The sequence below is a fragment of the Oncorhynchus nerka genome, linkage group LG5 (genome assembly GCF_034236695.1).
Source record: "Oncorhynchus nerka isolate Pitt River linkage group LG5, Oner_Uvic_2.0, whole genome shotgun sequence".
NCBI lineage: Eukaryota > Metazoa > Chordata > Actinopteri > Salmoniformes > Salmonidae > Oncorhynchus > Oncorhynchus nerka.
The window spans coordinates 10,564,965-10,588,429 of NC_088400.1; the positions used below are offsets into that span (position 1 = coordinate 10,564,965).

A 23,465-nucleotide genomic window follows, 5' to 3' on the forward strand; every position below is an offset into this window, starting at 1 on the left:
GCGGTACCACATCTATGATCTGTACTGTAGAGGTACCACATCTATGCTTAGTGTAAACTAGACTCATTGCAGGGTTGTGGAGAAGACAGATGGTGTGTCAGATTAAAGAAATACGGGATGTAGAGAAGACAGCTGTTGTCTCAGAGTAAAGAGATACGGGATGTAGAGAAGACAGCTGTTGTCTCAGAGTAAAGAAATACGGGATGTAGAGAAGACAGCTGTTGTCTCAGAGTAAAGAAATACGGGATGTAGAGAAGACAGCTGTTGTCTCAGAGTAAAGAAATACGGGATGTAGAGAAGACAGCTGTTTTCTCAGAGTAAAGAAATACGGGATGTAGAGAAGACAGCTGTTGTCTCAGAGTAAAGAAATACGGGATGTAGAGAAGACAGCTGTTGTCTCAGAGTAAAGAAATACGGGATATAGAGAAGACAGCTGTTGTCTCAGAGTAAAGAAATACGGGATGTAGAGAAGACAGCTGTTGTCTCAGAGTAAAGAAATACGGGATGTAGAGAAGACAGCTGGTTTGTCAGTGTAAACAAAGACATTGGAATCCATTGTTCTACACACTTTTTGTTTGTCTTCTCTTTTGCAAGAGAGACTTTCTGTCTCTAATATGTTCAAAGTTGAAATAATGCAATGTTGATTGAGATAATACAGGTATTTTTGAAGTGGAGCCAACTTTCAGAGTCGTATATGTTTGAGTCTTATCTATGAGATAAAATCTCTTTGTTCACTGTTGAAATGATTGAATGTTAATTGCAGGGAAATTTATTTTTGTAAGAGTGCCAACTTTCAGAGTCATATCTGTTTAACCTCTTGTAGTTTTGCATTTAACCCATGATGTCACCTTTGGGAAATGTGATTGTCAGCTAAAAGCCAATCAGAGCAGAGCTCTTCATGGGACACTGCCAACCTGCCCAGTAGTTTACATTCTGTGTGCAAGACCACACGCACACACTCATACACCCACACACACATCCATACATTCCATACATATAGATCATTTAGCCTCCCTGTGACGTTGTGAGAGATCAGACCTCTGATTTCACGAACCTCTGGAAATGGATGCTGTTATTGAAGAAGGCCTTGGATGTGTAATTACGTCTGACATCTTTAGAACGGGTGGGGTTTTGACAATAACTCAAACATTCCAGCATCCGTTGTCTGTCCCTTTTGTTCATATCAATCAGTCTTACGTACTGTACTGTATGTCTGGAACCAACAGTACCCTGAACCGTTTCTACCCTCAGACTACTAAATAGTTAGTCTGGCTATTTGGTTAACTATTTAACTATCTGCATTGACCCTTTTTGCAATTAAAAAAAAAAAACTTATGACATACCCTGCTGCTACTATTTGCTATCTGTCACTTTAGTCCTAGTTATATGTACATATCTCCATGTATATGGCAGCAGGGTAGCCTAGTGGTTAGAGCGTTGGACTAGTAACCGAAAGGTTGCAAGTTCGAATCCCTGAGCTGACAATCTGTAACAATCTGTCATTCTGCCCCTGAACAAGGCAGGTAACCCACTCATTGAAAATACGACTTAGTTTTTAACTGACTTGACTAGTAAAATATCTCTCAATTACCCCTGCACATGGACTAAGTACTGATACCCAGTGTATATCGCCAAGTCTTTGTTATGTATTTTCCTATTATATCTCTATTTTATTTCTCTCTACATTGTTGGGAAAGACCGTACGTAAACTGTTAGTCTACACTGAAGCATGTGACAAATACAATTGGATTGGATTTGTAAGTCATGAGTTGCAACAATAATTCTTAGCTATGCAACAGGATGAAATGTTGCAGGTTGGTAAATTATCCCAGAGGGCTATGTGCAGCCTACAGGGGTAAGGCTATGATATGGAGTCTTTACAGCTGCCTACCCCTCCCTGCAAGACCAGCATGACCTTTCTCCTCAGAGACGGAATTCATCTGTAAAGTCAAATCCATCCCTGGATGGAGGGAGGGAGGGAGGGAGGGAGGGATGGAGGGATGTATCTACTGTGTCTTTCACATGTCCATTGACTATGTGTGTTTTTCACATGGACTCTTCCTCAACATGTATTATAAACCAACATTTTTATTTTTTTATTTTACCTTTATTTTACTAGGCAAGCCAGTTAAGAACAAATTCTTATTTTCAATGACAGCCTAGGAACAGTGGGTTAACTGCCTGTTCAGGGGCAGAACGACAGATTTGTACCTTGTCAGCTCGGGGATTCGAACTTGCAACCTTTCGGTTACTAGTCCAACGCTCTAAAATGACAGATTCAGATCAATCCATACAATTCTTCATTTGTATCTTACTACAGTGAGAATTCAATATTATTGGACACATTATAGGCCTGATATAATTAAATAGCCTCTAGGCAATAGGAAAAATAATCCATGCATGAAACCTATGATTAGGTAACCTATTATGTGTGATGTAAATCTGATGGGGCGTGTATTCGGTGTATTACGGTAAAGTGTCAACTCCATAGACTTGAAACACCCACAAGCCTAAATTTTGCGTAACAGGATGAGCAATCCACTGATCTACACCCTGTTTCCCCTTCTAGAACGTGGGTCGGTTCAGTTTGTTTTAAGATCAGTTATTTTATTTTTTGAAAGAGAACCGCCCAACTGGTCGAGTTGAGTGAGTTGTTGTGAGTGAGAAGCACAGACCTCTTGAGAGACCATACCACAGCCCGGCGAGGCGCAGTGTTCAGAAGAGTTGGTAACTCTAGACAAGGACTGGTAGGGTTGACGAGAGGACGCGGGGCAGGCATGGGTTGCAGCCACAGCAAGGTGCGTGGCAGAATTTGCAAGACAATGTTATTTATTCATCTTTGTTGTGAAATAATCTAGTATATTAATTAAGTAACCAAGTGGTGTTTTGTTATTGTAGCTGCCCATTGTCGCACGGATTCGTAGCACAACACAGGCGTGTTGATATATTTTTTTAATCGATCAAGCAAAATAGTTTGTTAGATTATAGCCTAATTTCCCACGTGCGTTAATCTCTAGTGGATTTTATTTATGGGGATTAGCATCGTGTTTTGCAACGCGTGATGTATTCTATCAGTCAATTTGTGCGAAGTTTTGTACAAGTTTTTATTGGAAACAGATGTGCTGGAAATAATTTAAAAAGATGTCTATCCTCTGAGACGGACTTTCCCACGGTTTCAAACTCTACTTGACAAACGTAACAGTGCAGGGAACTCATCTGACGTCATTCTTCCGCATTAATTAGAGGAAGTTACAGGTTGACCAGACATTGACAGTTACTGGTGGTGATACATTGTATCAATGATCTTCGGTGTCATTGTATCGTCATCATCACCAGTAAATTCTACATTATATTCATTGATTGACACCCTGTAGCCTACATAGTCAGTGAATTACATCTGTGAATGTAAAAAAAAAAAAATTACATTCTGATCATACCAGTTGTTGGGTTTTTCTACTTAAGTGCACAAAATGAGTTGCTGTTTCCTGTGACGACTACTGAGAACTACAAATTGCACTGTTTTGTGATGGGAAACAAGTGACTTGAGGATATGGAGTGTAATAATTAACATGCAGTTAAATGTATTTTAAGTAGGCTACAGTTAGATGTTCTAGTACTGCCTCTGACATTTACAACCAGTGGCACAGGTTTATATTACCATCCAGAAATAATACCCCAGATTGTACCACTTCCAGAAGGTGTTGAAGAGAGAGACTAGATTGATGAATCATTAAGTTTAAATGTATTTCCCCTTCCAACTCATCTGGCAATGCATCAAACAGTCACACATTGAGACCACTCACACAGTTAAAAACAGTGGGTATCCTTTGATTTATTAGTCAAGATTCTCTGTGAGTGTGTTTCTTCATTTCTCAATGGTGGTGTTTGACATAGAAAATACGTTTTCTTCTACAACAACAGAAATAAGTACTTAAGAGGTACTGCAAACCAAGCCACTGGCGAGCTGTATAGCAGCGTCTGCAGAGCAGATCACAAAACCATCTGTTTGGCTGGTTGACGTAGGCAACTGGAGAAGTGTGAAGGTCTGCTAGAGAGGGCTCTACAAGAGAAGCCTGGAGACAGACACACACACACACACACACACACACACACACACACACACACACACAGCAATATGGGTCTCCATACGGACCATGATGAAAATGCCACATGAAGAGACTCCTCCTCAGCCAAGTGTTAATGGCATATCACGGAACATGTGTTTCTCTGCTTGAAAGACTCAACCACAGTCTAAATTAAATGTCCTTTAACTAAGTCTGAATGTCCTTCGTTGTATTGAAGATGTGGTTTTAGTTTTCTGAATTTCCTTTGAGTTGTGGGGCTGTTTTTCTAGTTCGATCAGCCCGATGGTACATGTCTGTCGCCTATGCGTGTACCTTTTGACAGGCCAGTTTTTTATTCACATTTTTTTTGGGGGGGGGGGGGGGTGTTTCGCACTCTTCTTGGAAAGTTTTTTTAAACTCTTGTGAGAGCATACCTGGACTAGATATTTCTCACAGAAGTCAGAACATTAAATCTTAACCTTGTACTCTTGGGGTCAGGAAGAACTTGTAAACATAAGGATTCCGGTGTAGACTACAGTCTGCCATGGGGCTAGGATGTTCCCTGTGTGTTTAGTCAGTGAACACAGAACTCAACGTTGGAAGTTTCTCCAATGTTTAAAAAGACCGTCCCAAATGGCACCCTATTCCCTCTGTAGTGAACTGCTATGGGCCCTAGTCAAAAGTAGTGCACTACATAGGAAATGGGGTCCCATTTGGGGCATACGGCCTAAGAAAGAAGAGGTGTGATTTATGGTTGTGTTAAAGAGAGCCTTTCCAACCCCACCTCAACATGTGCCCCTGGACTTGTGTGTTTAAGATCCTTAACTGAGATTTAAAGCAGGTAATAAAACGCATGCCCATCACACATCCTGTTAAGATCCTTTTATTGAGATTTAAAGCCCATCACACATCATGTTAAGATCATTTTATTGAGATGTAAAGCCCATCACACATCATGTTAAGATCCTTTTATTGAGATGTAAAGCCCATCACACATCATGTTAAGATCCTTTTATTGAGATTTAAAGCCCATCACACATCATGTTAAGATCCTTTTATTGAGATGTAAAGCCCATCACACATCATGTTAAGATCCTTTTATTGAGATTTAAAGCCCATCACACATCATGTTAAGATCCTTTTATTGAGATGTAAAGCCCATCACACATCATGTTAAGATCCTTTTATTGAGATGTAAAGCCCATCACACATCATGTTAAGATCCTTTTATTGATATTTAAAGCCCATCACACATCATGTTAAGATCCTTTTATTGATATTTAAAGCCCATCACACATCATGTTAAGATCCTTTTATTGAGATGTAAAGCCCATCACACATCCTGTTAAGATCCTTTTATTGAGATTTAAAGCCCATCACACATCATGTTATACTGGTCTCTACAGTGTCTTTCTGGAGTCACTTTTCTTATTGGACTATTGGAGCAGCCAGGTCGATGAGAAGGAACACTGTATTTATTGGAGCAGCCAGGTCGATGAGAAGGAACACGGTATTTATTGGAGCAGCCAGGTTGGTGAGAAGGAACACGGTATTTATTGGAGCAACCAGGTTGGTGAGAAGGAACACGGTATTTATTGGAGCAACCAGGTTGAAGGAACATGGTATTTATTGGAGCAGCCAGGGTCAAAAGTAGTGCACTATATTCAGGAAAAAGATGGCATTTAGGACACAGCCTGTGTCTTCCAGGCACAAATAAAGCTTTACGCCGTGTTGCTTAGAGTATCTATGTGTTTATACAGCGGTAGTGGTGGTGGGATAACGGTGTGTTGTGGGAGGAGGTCAGAAGGTGGCTGGTCTCCATGGACGGCAGGGCAGCAGCATGGAATTGCCCTACTTACAAAAACGGTTATGAATGACCTCGCTGTAACTCGTAGGCTATGCTCAACTAGTATAGGTTATTCTACAACAACGTAATGTATCTAATGCAGAAATGTTTTTATTAAGACTCCATCATTTACTGGTATGATCAGTTTGAAGTAAATCCCATTGTACAACCAGTATGAAGACCCAGGTCAGCTGTTGAATCATAAAACTGTAGCATAGACATGTTACGTAACTTTTGAACAAACTAATGATTCATTTCCAGTCATGTGGGTACTAATCACTCCCTGTGAGAGAGCCATATGGGTCAAGCACCAATCAGAAGCTTTACATAAGATCTTACCCTGCTCCAGTTTACGAACAACAAGTTCTGTGGTCCCTGGCACTTCAAAACATCCAAAATAAGGTGGAATTCAAATCAAATGTTATTTGTCACATGCTCCGAATACAAGTGAAATGCTTACTTACAAGCCCTTAACAAACAATTGTGCAGTTTTAAGGGGGGGGGGAGTGTTTTCAAAGTATTTACTCAAATTAACTGAAGTAAAAAACAACTTTTCGTTCTTATTTATAATATGTTGCGATATTGTCGTATTGTATTCCTACATCAGACACACTCTTTTTCTTCTTGTAGAGGAAAAGCAAAGTGAAAGAGGAAGAGAAGACTGTGAAGGAGGTCAACAACAGTCAAGATGGAGGAGTAGGTGAGGGGTGTGGTTTCCTGTTGTGTTGTAGACTGACACTGTGACTACTCCTCTCCTGTTGTGTTGTAGACTGACACTGTGACTCCTCCTCTCCTGTTGTGTTGTAGACTGATGCTGTGACTCCTCTCCTGTTGCGTTGTAGACTGACGCTGTGACTCCTCCTCTCCTGTTGTGTTGTAGACTGACACTGTGACTACTCCTCTCCTGTTGTGTTGTAGACTGACGCTGTGACTCCTCCTCTCCTGTTGTGTTGTAGACTGACGCTGTGACTCCTCCTCTCCTGTTGTGTTGTAGACTGACACTGTGACTACTCCTCTCCTGTTGTGTTGTAGACTGACGCTGTGACTCCTCCTCTCCTGTTGTGTTGTAGACTGACACTGTGACTACTCCTCTCCTGTTGCGTTGTAGACTGACGCTGTGACTCCTCCTCTCCTGTTGTGTTGTAGACTGACACTGTGACTACTCCTCTCCTGTTGCGTTGTAGACTGATGCTGTGACTCCTCCTCTCCTGTTGCGTTGTAGACTGATGCAGTGACTCCTCCTCTCCTGTTGTGTTGTAGACTGACACTGTGACTCCTCCTCTCCTGTTGTGTTGTAGACTGACACTGTGACTCCTCCTCTCCTGTTGTGTTGTAGACTGACACTGTGACTCCTCCTCTCCTGTTGTGTTGTAGACTGACACTGTGACTACTCCTCTCCTGTTGTGTTGTAGACTGACATTGTGACTACTCCTCTCCTGTTGTGTTGTAGACTGACACTGTGACTACTCCTCTCCTGTTGTGTTGTAGACTGACATTGTGACTACTCCTCTCCTGTTGTGTTGTAGACTGACACTGTGACTACTCCTCTCCTGTTGTGTTGTAGACTGACGCTGTGACTCCTCCTCTCCTGTTGCGTTGTAGACTGACGCTGTGACTCCTCCTCTCCTGTTGCGTTGTAGACTGACGCAGTGACTCCTCCTCTCCTGTTGTGTTGTAGACTGACGCTGTGACTCCTCCTCTCCTGTTGTGTTGTAGACTGACGCTGTGACTCCTCCTCTCCTGTTGCGTTGTAGACTGACACTGTGACTACTCCTCTCCTGTTGTGTTGTAGACTGACGCTGTGAATCCTCCTGTTGCGTTGTAGACTGACGCTGTGACTCCTCCTCTCCTGTTGCATTGTAGACTGACGCTGTGACTCCTCCTCTCCTGTTTCTTGTCTGGTTGTTTTTTATTACATCTCTGATGCAGAGGGTTTTATACATTACACTGCCTCTTGACTCATGATAAAATCCTCTATTATTAGGCCCACTATAACCTGTACATAATAACTGGGCTCCAGAATGGCTCAGTTTGTAGAGGATAGCGCTTGCAACACCCTGAGCTGCTCGTACTTAATAATGTATGCATGCATGACTAAGTCACTTAGCGTCCGCTAAATGGCATAAAATATCTGAGTGTTTTAAATGACACACACTTTGTCATGATCCCGGTAGGTTGAAATGATGTCACTACACCCAGAAACTGTTTTTTAAAGGGACATCCAAATTACCTAATTTCAACCAGTCAGTTTTGAATGCTTCGATGGCCTTGGAAACACTGATGTGTCAACACTGTGCTGTCTGCATTAGAATACTCAACAGGTACTGTCTTGTGTACTTGGTGTGTACTCTGTTGTCATGTAATTATGGTTCTCAGGGTCATGCCTTCACCAAGTGCCTGAGTGAACAAGACTGTGTTGGCCTAGCCTGCTGAGCTAAAAACCTAAGACATTAACTCTGAGAGCTAACACAAGTTTCCATGTCTCAGGAAGGTCAATCATCACTCGGAACGTGGTTCACCAAACTAGTCTTGAGTTCCTCCAGAAGTTCAACTGGGGGCCTCCCGGGTGGCGCAGTGGTTAAGGGCGCTGTATTGCAGCGCCAGCTGTGCCATCAGAGTCCCTGGGTTCACGCCCAGGCTCTGTCGTAACCGGCCGCGACCGGGAGGTCCGTGGGGCGACGCACAATTGGCCTAGCGTCGTCCGGGTTAGGGAGGGCTTGGTTGGTAGGGATGTCCTTGTCTCATCGCGCACCAGCGACTCCTGTAGCGTGCCGGGCGCAGTGCGCGCTAAACCAAGGTTGCCGGGTGCACGGTGTAGCCTCCGACACTGGGGGCCTCCCCAGTGGTGCGGCTGGCTTCCGGGTTGGATGCGCACTGTGTTAAGAAGCAGTACGTACGGCTGGTTGGGTTGTGTATCGGAGGACATTCAACCTTCGTCTCTCCCGAGCCCGTACGGGAGTTGTAGCGATGAGACAAGATAGCTACTACAATAATTGGATACCACGAAATTGGGGAGAAAAAGGGGTAAAATTCAAAAAAAAGAAAAGAAAAAAAGAAGTTCAACTGGAGCCATACATATCGGAGTAGCTCTAAGTATTTTATAGTCAGACAAATTGAGTATTCTAGTGGTGTTGTATTGAGTCTAGTCTGACCAGTAAAGGTTGCAGGTCTGGTTTGGTTCAACCCCTCTGCCAACTACATTATGGGTTTGGCTCAATCACGTACTCAGTACTAAGCAGTAGACGAAGCCTGTGGAGCATACTGTACAATATACATGATAGACATGTGAATAGAACTGACGTGATTTCTTATCCTACATGTCTACATAATATATTTCTATCTGAGCATTCTAGCACGGTTTTTGTCTTGATAACCACAGCCGTGGGTCGTGTTCAGGTACATTGTAACATAGCGAACGTAGAATTTTGCCATGTAGAACAATACTTTTTGTTATTGCACACGTTCAGGTATTCCCTCCCTGTTTGTTACTTACTGAATACAACCCTGGTATCCCCTCCTCCAGGTAAAGTCCCTCTGGAGGAGCTGAACGTGGGTCTAGAAGCAGAGAAGCAGCTGGGTCAGTATGAGTGGCAGCTGAAGATCCTACAGGAGGTGCTGTCTGCCTCTGGGACCCAGGAGAGGGAGGAGCTACTAAAAGACCCAACCCAAGGAGAGCTCTGTGCCCTGGTCCACAACATCATTGAGAAGGTAGGTGACCCTTAGACCACAGAAGATTCATTTCCATTCTAACCAAATGGATGGGTAGCCAGGAACCAAATGAATAGATAGGATGGGTAGCCAGACACCAAGTGGATGGGTAGCCAGGAACCAAATGAATAGATTGGATGGGTAGCCAGACACCAAGTGGATGGGTAGCCAGACACCGAGTGGATGGGTAGCCAGACACCGAGTGGATGGGTAGCCAGACACCGAGTGGATGGGTAGCCAGACACCGAGTGGATGGGTAGCCAGACACCGAGTGGATGGGTAGCCAGACACCGAGTGGATGGGTAGCCAGACACCGAGTGGATGGGTAGCCAGACACCGAGTGGATGGGTAGCCAGACACAGAGTGGATGGGTAGCCAGACACCGAGTGGATGGGTAGCCAGACACAGAGTGGATGGGTAGCCAGACACCGAGTGGATGGGTAGCCAGACACCGAGAGGATGGGTAGCCAGACACCGAGTGGATGGGTAGCCAGACACCGAGTGGATGGGTAGCCAGACACCGAGTGGATGGGTAGCCAGACACCGAGTGGATGGGTAGCCAGACACCGAGTGGATGGGTAGCCAGACACCGAGTGGATGGGTAGCCAGACACCGAGTGGATGGGTAGCCAGACACCGAGTGGATGGGTCATCCTTTAGCCCACTTATTGTAGACCATCAATCCACTACTACCTTAAGTGTGATCTGGACCACCGTCACTGAGAAGGTAGTCACTGCTAGCCCACTTCCCTCAGATCACTGCTAGCCCACTTTCCTATATACCATCGGCCAGCAGCATACCACCCTGCATCCCACTGCTGGCTTGCTTCTGAAGCAGAGCAGGGTCGGTCCTGGTCCAGTCCCTGGATGGGAGACCAGATGATAGTGTAAGTGATGTTGGAGGGCCAGTAGGAGGCAGCCTTTCCTCTGGTTTAAAAAAATATCCCAATGCCCCAGGGCAGTGATTGGGGACATTGCCCTGTGTAGGGTGCCGTCTTTCGGATGGGATGTTAAACAGGTGTCCTGACTCTGAGGTCATTAAATATCCCATGGCACTTAATTGTAAGAGTAAGGGTGTTAAACCTGGCGTCCTGACTAAATTCCCAATCTGGCATTCATACCATCATAGCCACCTAATCATCCCCAGTTTACAGTTGGCTCATTCACCCCCCCCCCCCCCCCCTCCCTCCTGTAACTATTCCCCAGGTTGTTACTGTAAATGAGAATGTGTTCTCAGTCAACTTACCTGGTAAAAATAAACACACAAATGCCCTGTACAATTTACATTCACCATCTACCCTGTACCATTTAAATCCACCATATAAACTATTCAGACACCTTTACTTTTTCCACATTTTGTTACGTTACAGCCTTTGGCTGAAATTGATTTAAAAAAAAAAATGTAATCTACAAATAATACCCCATAATGCCAAAGTGAAAAAAATAAAGGTTTTTAGATTTTTAAAAAAACACAGAACTTATTTACATAAGTATTCAGACCCTTTGCTATGATATTTGAAATTGAGATAAGGTGCATCCTGTTTCCATCGATCATCCTTGAGATGTTTCTACAACTTGATTGGAGTCCCCCTGTGGTAAATTCAATTGATTAGACATGATTTGGAAAGGCACACACTTGTCTATATAAGGTCTTGACAGTGCATGTCAGAGCAAAAACCAAGCCATGAGGTCGAAGGAATTGTCTGTAGAGTTCTTAGACTGGACTGTGTCCAGGCACAGATCTGGGGAAGGGTACCAAAACATTTCTGCAGCATTGAAGGTCCCCAAGAACACAGTGGCCTCAATCATTCTTAAATGGAAGAAGTTTGGAACCGCCAGGACTCTTCATTGAGATGTCCGCCCGGCGAAACTGACCAATCGGGGGGAGAAGGGCCTTTGTCAGGGAGGTGACCAAGAACCTGGTGGTCACTCTGACAGAGCCAGAGTTCCTCTGTGGAGATGGGAGAACCTTCAAGAAGGACAACAATCTCTGCAGCACTCCACCAATCAGGCCTTTATACTACGAGTGGCCAGGCGGAAGCTGGAATGAAACCAATATGTAAGGCAGGTCCTCGCCAGACATCACCGGCAACAACGTCGCCTATGGGCACAAACCTACCGTCGCTGGACCAGACAGGACTGGCAAAAAGTGCTCTTCACTGACGAGTTGCGGTTTTGTCTCACCGGGGGTGATGGTCGGATTCGTGTTTATCGTCGAAGGAATGAGTGTTACACCGAGGCCTGTGTTCTGGAGCGGGATCGAGGTGGAGGGTCCGTCATGGTCTGGGGCGGTGTGTCACAGCATCATCGGACTGAGCTTGTTGTCATTGCAGGCAATCTCAATGCTGTGCATTACAGGGAAGACATCCTCCTCCCTCATGTGGTACACTTCCTGCAGGCTCATCCTGACATGACCCTGCAGCATGACAATGCCACCAGCTATACTGCTCGTTCTGTGCGTGATTTCCTGCAAGACAGGAATGTCAAGGTTCTGCCATGGCCAGCGAAGAACCCGGAACTCAATCCCATTGAGCACGTCTGGGACCTGTTGGATCAGTAGGTGAGGGCTAGGGCCATTCCCCCGCAGAAATGTCCGGGAACTTGCAGGTGCCTTGGTGGAAGTGTGGAGTAACATCTCACAGAAAGACCCTGGGTCTCGACCCCGCCCTGTGCAACTGGGTACTAGACTTCCTGACGGGCCGCCCCAAGGTGGTGAGTGTAGGTAAACAACATCTCCACCCTGCTGATTCTCAACACTGGGGCCCCACAAGGGTACATTCTGAGCCCCCTCCTGTACTCCCTGTTCACCCACGACTGCGTGGCCATTCACGCCTCCAATTCAATCATCAAATTTGCGGACGACACTACAGTGGTAGGCAGTTTTAAGTTCCTCGGCGTACACATCACGGTCAAACTGAATTTGTCCACCCACACAGACAGCGTTGTGAAGAAGGCGCAGCAGCGCCTCTTCAACCTCAGGAGGCTGAAGAAATTCGGCTTGTCACCAAAAGCACTCACAAACTTCTACAGATGCACAATCGAGAGCATCCTGTCGGGCTGTATCACCGCCTGGTACGGCAACTGCTCTGCCCACAACCGTAAGGCTCTCCAGAGGGTAGGGAGGTCTGCACAACGCATCACCGGGGGCAAACTACCTGCCCTCCGGGACACCTACACCACCCGATGTCACAGGAAGGCCAAAAAGATCATAAAGGACAACAACCACCCGAGCCACTGCCTGTTCACCCCTCTATCATCCAGAAGGCGAGGTCAATACAGGTGCATCAAAGCTGGGACCGAGAGACTGAAAAACAGCTGGGACCGAGAGACTGAAAAACAGCTGGGACCGAGAGACTGAAAAACAGCTTCTATCTTAAGGCCATCAGACTGTTAAACAGCCACCACTAACATTGAGTGGCTGCTGCCAACATACTGACTCAACTCCAGCCACTTTAATAATGGAAATTAATGTAAAAAAAATGTATCACTAGCCACTTTAAACAATGCCTCTTAATATAATGTTTACATACCCTACATTACTCATCTCATATGTATATACTGTACTCTATACCATGTACTGCATCTTGCCTATGCCGTTCTGTACCATCACTCAATCATATATCTTTATGTACATATTCTTTATCCCTTTACACTTGTGTATAAGGTAGTTGTTGTGAAATTGTTAGGTTAGATTACTTGTTGGTTATTACTGCATTGTCGGAACTAGAAGCACAAGCATTTCGCTACACTCGCAATAACATCTGCTAACCACGTACGTGTATGTGACAAATAAAATTAGATTTGAATCCTGTAAATATTTACATTCACCATCTACCCTTTCCACACTGAGCAGAGCCTAGCCAACTGTACTGTGCTGGCCTGACTATACAGCATGTCCACCATTAGTGGAGAGGACAATGTGAAAATATAATATCCATGCCAACGCAGTACAGTTGGCACGATAGTATGAAAAGGGCATTAGTGTTTAATTAGTGTGAGCCACAAAGCCACTACTACAACATATTATTACTAAGCAGATCAGAACAAGTCAATCTGTTCCTCCTGCAGGATTGCATTGTGATTTGTATTTGAATTGCACAGTGTCTTACACAAAGAACTTGGTTAGCCTTTTGAGTTGAGGTCTCTGTGGCTGCACCCTAGTCCCTATATCGTCCCTAAGGGCTCTGGTCTAAAGTAGTGCACTACGTTACACATGGGGCTCTGGTCTAAAGTAGTGCACTACGTTACACATGGGGCTCTGGTCTAAAGTAGTGCACTACGTTACACATGGGGCTCTGGTCTAAAGTAGTGTACTACGTTACACATGGGGCTCTGGTCTAAAGTAGTGCACTACGTTACACATGGGGCTCTGGTCTAAAGTAGTGCACTACGTTACACATGGGGCTCTGGTCTAAAGTAGTGCACTACGTTACACATGGGGCTCTGGTCTAAAGTAGTGCACTACGTTACACATGGGGCTCTGGTCTAAAGTAGTGCACTACGTTACACATGGGGCTCTGGTCTAAAGTAGTGCACTACGTTACACATGGGGCTCTGGTCTAAAGTAGTGCACTACGTTACACATGGGGCTCTGGTCTAAAGTAGTGCACTACGTTACACATGGGGCTCTGGTCTAAAGTAGTGCACTACGTTACACATGGGGCTCTGGTCTAAAGTAGTGCACTACGTTACACATGGGGCTCTGGTCTAAAGTAGTGCACTACGTTACACATGGGGCTCTTGTCTAAAGTAGTGCACTACGTTACACATGGGGCTCTGGTCTAAAGTAGTGCACTACGTTACACATGGGGCTCTGGTCTAAAGTAGTGCACTACGTTACACATGGGGCTCTGGTCTAAAGTAGTGCACTACGTTACACATGGGGCTCTGGTCTAAAGTAGTGCACTACGTTACACATGGGGCTCTGGTCTAAAGTAGTGCCCTACGTTACACATGGGGCTCTGGTCTAAAGTAGTGCCCTACGTTACACATGGGGCTCTGGTCTAAAGTAGTGCACTACGTTACACATGGGGCTCTGGTCTAAAGTAGTGCACTACGTTACACATGGGGCTCTGGTCTAAAGTAGTGCACTACGTTACACATGGGGCTCTGGTCTAAAGTAGTGCACTACGTTACACATGGGGATCTGGTCTAAAGTAGTGCACTACGTTACACATGGGGATCTGGTCTAAAGTAGTGCACTACGTTACACATGGGGCTCTGGTCTAAAGTAGTGCACTACTTTACACATGGGGCTCTGGTCTAAAGTAGTGCCCTACGTTACACATGGGGCTCTGGTCTAAAGTAGTGCACTACGTTACACATGGGGCTCTGGTCTAAAGTAGTGCACTACGTTACACATGGGGCTCTGGTCTAAAGTAGTGCACTACGTTACACATGGGGCTCTGGTCTAAAGTAGTGTACTACAGGGTGCCATTTGGGACAGTACCCATGTTTCCACCATGTTTCCAGGGACACTGCCCATGTTTCCAGGGACACGGCCCATGTTTCCAGGGACACGGCCCATGTTTCCACCATGTTTCCAGGGACACTGCCCATGTTTCCAGGGACATGGCCCATGTTTCCAGGGACATGGCCCATGTTTCCAGGGACACGGCCCATGTTTCCAGGGACATGGCCCATGTTTCCAGGGACACGGCCCATGTTTCCACCATGTTTCCAGGGACACTGCCCATGTTTCCAGGGACACTGCCCATGTTTCCACCATGTTTCCAGGGACACTGCCCATGTTTCCACCATGTTTCCAGGGACACTGCCCATGTTTCCACCATGTTTCCAGGGACACTGCCCATGTTTCCAGGGACATGGCCCATGTTTCCACCATGTTTCCAGGGACACGGCCCATGTTTCCAGGGACACGGCCCATGTTTCCAGGGACACGGCCCATGTTTCCACCATGTTTCCAGGGACACGGCCCATGTTTCCACCATGTTTCCAGGGATGTGCAGCTTGAAGTCAGAGTGACTGAAGGCAGAATAACCAGAGCATCACAGTAACATGATGATGTCAAGTAAAAAATTGTACAGCTATTGGAGATAATGAACACATGCTGGTATTATTCACCTGGTAGAGCAGGTCATCTGGTATTATACACCTGGTAGAGCAGGTCATCTGGTTTTATTCACCTGGTAGACCAGGTCATCTGGTATTATACACCTGCTAGAGCAGGTCATCTGGTTTTATACACCTGGTAGAGCAGGTCATCTGGTATTATACACCTGGTAGAGCAGGTCATCTGGTTTTATTCACCTGGTATAGCAGGTCATCTGGTTTTATACACTTTTGTTTATGTATCAGAGATCTCACTGTTTTTATATTTGGTTTTCACTTTGTCAAGCTCCTATGACAAGTGTGGCTGTACATGGCTTCAACCCCTGTCCTCGTGTTGTTGATCATCTCCAGGTGGAAACAGAGACGGCTGCTGACATGACTGTTCTCTATGTGGAGAAGAGCCAGAGGACCGCAGAGCAGCACGAGAGGCAGCTGGAAGGCAAGTCTAGAGCATGTGAAATAACTTCTGTATGTAGATGGAATAACCATGTGGATTGTGTTGGAACTGGAATGCGAATGAGTAATCATTGACTGATGTTATCCCGACCCGTAGAACTACATATAGAATTCCTATTATCCCCCACAGAACGGCAGAGGAGACAGAGTGAAGAGAGAAAACGGCTAACAGAGACACACCAGGCAGCAGAGAAAGTGTTGAAGGTATGTGTGTTTAGTTGTCTCTCTAACTTGATCAGTTTGTATCACCTGTTTTGATGTACTGTGGTCTATACAGTACCCCTTACCTTCTAACTGTGTACTAGGAAGTACAGAACTGACCAGTAGGTTTTCTTTTAAAGGAGGAGGTAGAGGAGCTGACTACAGAGCTACAGGTGTACAATCAGTTAAAGAAGAGAGTTGACGAGTCTACCTTCAAGAAGGACCTGCAGCGGAACATTCAGGTGTGTGTGTGTGTGTGTGCGTGCGCATGTGTGTGTGTGCGTGGCTTGTGTATGATCCCATAGCCTGTTCACTTAGTTGGACTGTTGTTTGAGACATCTGGTCTCCAGGTCTCATTACTAGGCTGTTAATTTTATACTCTTCCTCTCGCTCCCCCTCCCCTTCTCTCTACTCTCGCTCTCCCCTTCTCTCTCTTCTCACGTTCTCCGCTTCGCTCTCGCCTCTTGCTCTCTCTCCCCTTCTCTCTCGCTCTTGCTCTTGCTCTCCCTTTTCTCTCGTTCTCGCGCGCTCTCCCCTTCACTCTTACACTCGCTCTCCCCTTCACTCTCTTGCTCTCCCCTTCTCTCGCTCTTTCCTTCTCTCTCTCCTCTCTCCTCTCTCTCCAGGCCCATGGCAGTCCTGGGCCATTCTGGGAGCAGGAGCAGGAGAGTCTGCTGTTTGTCATTGAGATGAAGTGTGAACGTATTCAGGAGCAGGGAAACAAACTGCTACAGATGCAGGTTCTGGTAGGTTGACTGGGACTTGGACTGGCTGACAGACAGACTGACTCTTAGATTTCTCAGAGTCAAAGTTTATTTAAAGTGCATCATCACAGTCTCAATACACTTTACAGAGGGATAAAACAGAAACAAGAAATCTTAGGTGCTCTGCGCTGTCAAAAAATACTCTGGGTTATAGAAGTCTGACACCGTACCCAAACCGCGCGCAAATTTATTTTCTCCCCCCCCCACACCAAACGCCTTCTCGAAACGCAGGTTGAACTATCAAAATAAACTGAACCAATTATATTCATTTGGGGACAGGTCGAAAAGCATTAAACATTTATGGCAATTTTAGTTAGCTAGCTTGCTGTTCCTAGCTAATTTGTCCTGGGATATAAACGTTGAGTTATGTTGAATTTCAGGTAAAATAACAAGTCTTCACCACCTAACTTTGCATTTCTATCACGTCAGGTGGAGAAGAATCTGTCTCTGGAAGACCAGGTCATAACTGTTTTACAGCAGAACGAGGACCTGACGGTTCGGATTGACAACCATCAAAGCCTTATACAGTAAGAACTGCTGCTGCTTATCAGCTGATATCCACACCATCTCTGTCTGTTGGAATAGTCTGTTTCCCCGGAGTTGTTGCTAACGGTCTGTTTCCCTGGAGTTGTTGCTAACGGTCTGTTTCCCTGGAGTTGTTGCTAACGGTCTGTTTCCCTGACGGTCTGTTTCCCTGGAGTTGTTGCTAACGGTCTGTTTCCCTGGAGTTAACGTGGTTAGGTCTGTACCGGGAAGTCACATTGTAGAAGACTACATGTCAACAAGGCTGTAAATAGATGAACAAACAAACCTAATAATATCTGTTCTAACAAACTTAAATTTAGCAAATGGCTTTGGCATTTAGATCAGATGTGAATGTGGTGCCACTTGGTGGAGAAAGTGGTGAGAATATTTCTTAAAGGAAGTAAGTTGTGGCATTTTACAGTACTTTAGTGTAAAAGTTCAATTTCACCATAGGAACTTGTGTAATTTCCTCTTTTACGTTAAAGTATATAGATGCTGGAGGACTTTTTGGTGCAACTTCTACTTATGGCAATGCCTTTAGACTTGTAGAATTTTGATGAACAGTGATTTGAGGTCAGCAAAATATTTATAAAATCTACTTTGCTACAGATTAGGTTTTTTTTATCACTCATTATGAATGTCTTCCTGTAAACTATCAATGTAATACAGAGCATTCTGAAAATATTCAGAGCCCTTGACTTTTACCACATTGTTACATTACAACCTTATTCTACAATTGATTAAATCGTTTTTTTACACACAATACCCCATAGTGATGAAGCAAAAACACATTTTACATAAGTATTCAGACCCTTTACTCAGTACTTTGTTGAAACACCTTAGGCAGCGATTACAGCCTTGAGTCTTCTTGGATATGATGCTTGAAGCTTGGTACACCTATATTTGGGGAGTTTCTCCCATTCTTCTCTACAGATCCTCTCAAGCTCTGTCAGGTTGGATGGGGAGCGTCGCTGCACAGCTATCTTCAGGTCTTTCCAGAGATTGGATTCAAATCCGGGCTCTGGCTGGGCCACTCATGGACATTCAGAGACTTGTCCCGAAGCCACTCCTGCATTGTCTTGGCTGTGTGTTTAGAGTCGTTGTCCTGTTGGAAGGTGAACCTTCGTCCCAGTCTGAGGTCCTGAGCGCTCTGGAGCAGGTTTTCTTCAAGGATCTCTCTGTAGTTGGCTCCGTTCATCTTTCCCTTGATCCTGACTAGTCTCCCAGTCCCTGCCACTAAAGAACATCACCACTGAAACCACCACGCTTCACTGTATGGATGGTATATGCCTGGTGATGAGCGATGCCTGGTTCACATAGTTCAATCTTGGTTTCATCAGACCAGATAATCTTGTTTCTCATGGTCTGAGAGTCCTTTAGGTGCCTTTTGGCAAACTCCAAGCAGGCTGACATGCCTTTTTACTGAGGAGTGGCTTCCGTCTGGCCACTACCATAAAGGCCAGATTGGTGGAGTGCTGCAGAGATGGTTGTCCTTCTGGAAGGTTCACCCTTCTCAGGTTCTTGGTCACCTCCCTGACCAAGGCCCTTTTCCCCCGATTGGTCAGTTTGGCCGGGCGGCCAGCTCTAGGAAGTGTATTGGTGGTTCCAAACGTCTTCCATTAAGAATGATGGAGGCCACTGTTCTTCCTTCAATGCTGCAGAAATGTTTTGATACCTTTCCCCAGATCTTTGCCTCGACACAATCCTGTCTCGGAACACTACAGACAATCCCTTTGTCCTCATGGCTTGGTTTTGCTCTGACATGCACTGTCAACTGTGGGACCTTATATAGACAGGTGTGTGCCTTTCCAAATCATGTCCAATCAATTGAATTTACCACAGGTGGACTCCAATCAAGTTGTAGAAACATCTCAAGGATGATCAATGGAAACAGGATGAACCCGAATTCAATTTCAAGTCTCATAGCAAAGGGTCTGAATACTTATGTAAATAATGTATTTCTGTTTTTTTGTTTTAAATACAGTTGCAGAAATGTGTCATTATGAGGTATTGTGTGTAAATTGAGGTAAAACATTTATTTAATCAATTTTAGAATAACGATGTAATGTAACAAAATGTGTACAAAGTCAAGGTGTCTGAATACTTTCCTAATGCACTATCTACGTGTCTTCTAATATTTGTCCTTCCCTGTGCTCCTGTCTGTAGGCAGCTCTCCAAGGAGCACCAGGACCTCCAAGGGACGTTAGACAGGCAGACAGGTCTCTGTCAGAGGCTCACCCAGGAGAAAGAGCAACTCATGTTTAAACTGAAGCACAGAGACTCCTGTCCTACCTTCCCATCCTTCCCCATAGTGTCTGAGATCTCCCCCAGCTGATCCACCCGGACCGAACATGACAATTGGTTACTTCTGTCTTAATCCTGTCTAGGGTTGCAAGCATGGATCCGTTAACTTTCCCAAAATTCTAAAATTATTTTTTTCAGTAATCCCTGATTGGAGGATTCCAAGAATCCCTGATTGGAGGATTCCAAGAATCCCTGATTGGGGGATTCCAAGAATCAGGAAGTAATATACACAGAGGGATTTCTCCAACCTGGAATTTTTCAAGTGAAATTTCTGAACAATCTGGGGATTGTGGGAATGTTTCGGGGCTTTTGCAACCCTACTGTAATCCTACTTTGACAACCAAAGTCCAGGTACCTTTACAAAGGGCTATAGTCACATGTTTGATGGAACCTGATGCCAAAAAAATGTTTTAAAGGTTTTATACCTGCTGTGCCGTAGAGTACATAATGTTTCTGTAGCAGTATGGTATTCATACAACAGGACTGGGGGGGGCGGGGGGGCATTGGGCACAGCCATGCACTGTTGGACTTAACTGACACCCTGCTGTTCAACTGAGATTCTCATAGTTGTGTTACTGTCCAACTGATATTATAGGTGAATGTGACAGTGTTCACTTTGATGGTTTGAGTTGCAGTTGGAGAGGCAGATGTTTAATCATGTAGTACGTAGCTAGTAGCTACATCTTTATCTACCTTCTTCCTGAGACACTATTACGACGTCTGTCAAAGTTTTACGTCACAGGATATAATGCAGTATATACAATTTAAACAGTAACTTTAGACAACAGCTTTTGTATTAGGGATATGTTTGACTCTTTTGTTTCATACAATATGGGAAATGGATTGCCATGGTTATTTTCTTTTTGCAGATGAGGACATTTTTGTGACTTTTTTTTTTTTTAAGTTACAAAGAACCAAAAGCACTTATCAGTGTTTTTCATTTGTATTTCTTCTGATGCACTAGCACTTTTAATAAGTATTTTACTAGTACTAAATGTGAGAAAGGTTGCTGTAAAAAAATACTTTTTTACTCTTGTTTACTCCTGTGTTTTACATTTTGTTTGTTTACATTGACATTTGAATAATTTAGCCAACTCCTTTATCCACAAAGGCAGCGGATAGATCTAGGAGGAGAGAGAGAGCTTGAGTTACAATAAACATCTGCATCTGAACCACTGTACTTTGTGTTTGTGTGAAATGTGTCAGTGTCTCCACTAGGGGGCAGGTTGTGAAATGTAATAAGCTAGTGTTAATTGTTTATAATCCATTTGACAGAACTCCTATTCTCTAGCTGTATTATTTAGTGTGTATTATCTTCCTATTTATACCAAAAGGCTCTTCTCAGATATAAAAAATAATCAGTCTTAGGTAAGTTATTTTTTCCATACTGTGTGTAATGCATTGTGATAAACGCTGGGGGGCAGAACAGGACAGTTGTGTGGAAAGAGTTGATGATGAGTATTGCTTTGGTCCTGTTCTGCTTTATTTTCTGACACTTTGTATTTGTATTCTCCAGTATGTTTTCACGGAAAGGAAAAGGCTGTCGCAATGAAATAATGAACATTTTATGTATTTGTCAAGTCAATGTGGAAAACATGTTGAAAGTGCAGAAAAGATACTGATGATGTTAATTTGTTATATAGTCACTTTATAATATCTAAAGGGTTAATTAGTTCCTAATTTATTAAATAATTTACCCCGCAAAGGGGTAAATGAGGTGATTTGAGAAGGTGTCGGATGGGACTAACAACTACAAAGGTGAAGCTGATTGACACATTCATTGGTGACTTTTGAACCCTGGTGCTTGAACCCCCCCCACCTTGTGCTTTGCTCAGGGCTGATGGGGAGCAGAGGAGGTGAAAGTGGGACCCCTCTCACCCCCCTCTCTGTCTCGTTGCGGCCGGCAGCGGAACCGTTCGCTCAGCGGATGTAAAAAGGATCACTATGTCAATGGATGTTTGACAAGCCAGGACAATACCTGGTGGGGCTCCACGCTAACTGCAGGTCAAACCCCTGGCTGTGGTGTCACCCAGTTCCCAGGGCATTTCACAGTCACCTGGGGGAACACCTTTCTGCGTTTGGCCTCCCAAATGGCACCCGAGCAACAATACAGCATCCTGTTACCAGTCCCAGTCACAATGAGGAGCATGTCAACCCCATCTGCACACAGACACACACAGTCTAGCTAGCATGGCAACTCAGCCTCCAGTCTAGGGTTAACCTGTGGAAACACCCTAGACTGGAGGCTGAACCTGTGGAAACTAACCCTAGACTGGAGGCTGAAGCTGTGGAAACTAACCCTAGACTGGAGGCTGAACCTGTGGAAACTAACCCTAGACTGGAGGCTGAAGCTGTGGAAACTAACCCTAGACTGGAGGCTGAAGCTGTGGAAACTAACCCTAGACTGGAGGCTGAAGCTGTGGAAACTAACCCTAGACTGGTGTTGATTTGTTATAGGTTAATAAAGTCTGATTTACTATAACCACCGAGCCAAAACACCCACAATGCTTCCCTTTGAAACGGAGTCATGACAGAGACACACAGCACTATGGTTAATATTCCTGGGGTGGTGGAGAAGAAAGAGGAACGAGGTGATGTGTCTGTGTCTGGTGTCGTGACCATGTTTTCAACACACCTGAATTGTCTTGGTCCCTCTGTGCGTTATTAGCTGTGTGAGTTTAGTACAATACCTGACCCTGCCTCATCATTTGCTAATTGCTCAGAAATAGAAGCATATTCCCATATTCATTAACAGACTACTGAAAATGTTTCCATGACCTCTGTGTCCTCATGCCTGATTAATAACATGTGAATACACTCCTAGTATCTTTATTACAATTTGGATTATTTTATTACAGGCAACGATAACCCTTAAATTACCAAGTGGGGAATTAAGAATTAAAAACCTCATGCAAATTTCTGTAGGTAATTACCAACTGCTATTTGTGGCAACTGAGGTGTTTTTCTACGCATTTGCTGAGAACAAAAAAGGTGAAAATTGCACCCAGGGGAAAACAGCTTTGAGGGAAAGAAGGTGTAGTAATCGCAACCGTCTCTCTCATTCACTCTCTATCCTCTCTCCTCTCTCTCTCCTCTCTCTCTCTCTCCTCTCTCTCTCTCTCTCTCTCTCCTGTCTCTCTCCTCTCTCTCTCTCTCTCTCTCTCTCTCACACACACTCTGTATTCTACCTGTTCTCTACCCTCCTAGGGTTTTAGTAGATTTTGGCAATTTAAAAAATATATATTTTCCATTTTAAATTTTAAAAAAATGCAACTCTGCAAATAAATATCTCCATGGGCTTGGTTGAAATGTTGATTTAAAGACCCGGTTTCATTTTAGGTATAATTACCTCCATGGGCTTGGTTGAAATGTTGATTTGAAGACCCGGTTTCATCTTAGGTATAATTATCTCCATGGGCTTGGTTGAAATGTTGATTTGAAGACCCGGTTTCATTTTAGGAATAATTATCTCCATGGGCTTGGTTGAAATGTTGATTTGAAGACCCGGTTTCATTTTAGGAATAAT

At 44.4% G+C, this 23,465-nt stretch overlaps 1 protein-coding gene across 2 annotated transcripts; it reads left to right on the forward strand.

Annotated features, from left to right (window-relative positions):
* Positions 1–2,547: 2,547 nt before the first annotated feature.
* On the forward strand, positions 2,548–21,119 carry LOC115123332 (coiled-coil domain-containing protein 69). Of its 2 annotated transcripts, none has more exons than XM_065018348.1 (9): positions 2,548–2,798; positions 6,541–6,610; positions 9,434–9,618; positions 16,041–16,128; positions 16,243–16,349; positions 16,487–16,588; positions 16,973–17,092; positions 17,540–17,637; positions 19,802–21,119. In XM_065018348.1, exons 1-9 carry the CDS (start codon positions 2,778–2,780, stop codon positions 19,968–19,970), a joined length of 960 nt encoding a protein of 319 aa, XP_064874420.1. In that variant the 5' UTR covers positions 2,548–2,777; the 3' UTR covers positions 19,971–21,119. The 2 variants fall into 2 exon arrangements, with proteins under 2 accessions (XP_064874420.1, XP_029508527.1); XM_029652667.2 differs by having other exon boundaries at positions 2,551–2,798; positions 16,276–16,349.
* Positions 21,120–23,465: the final 2,346 nt, after the last annotated feature.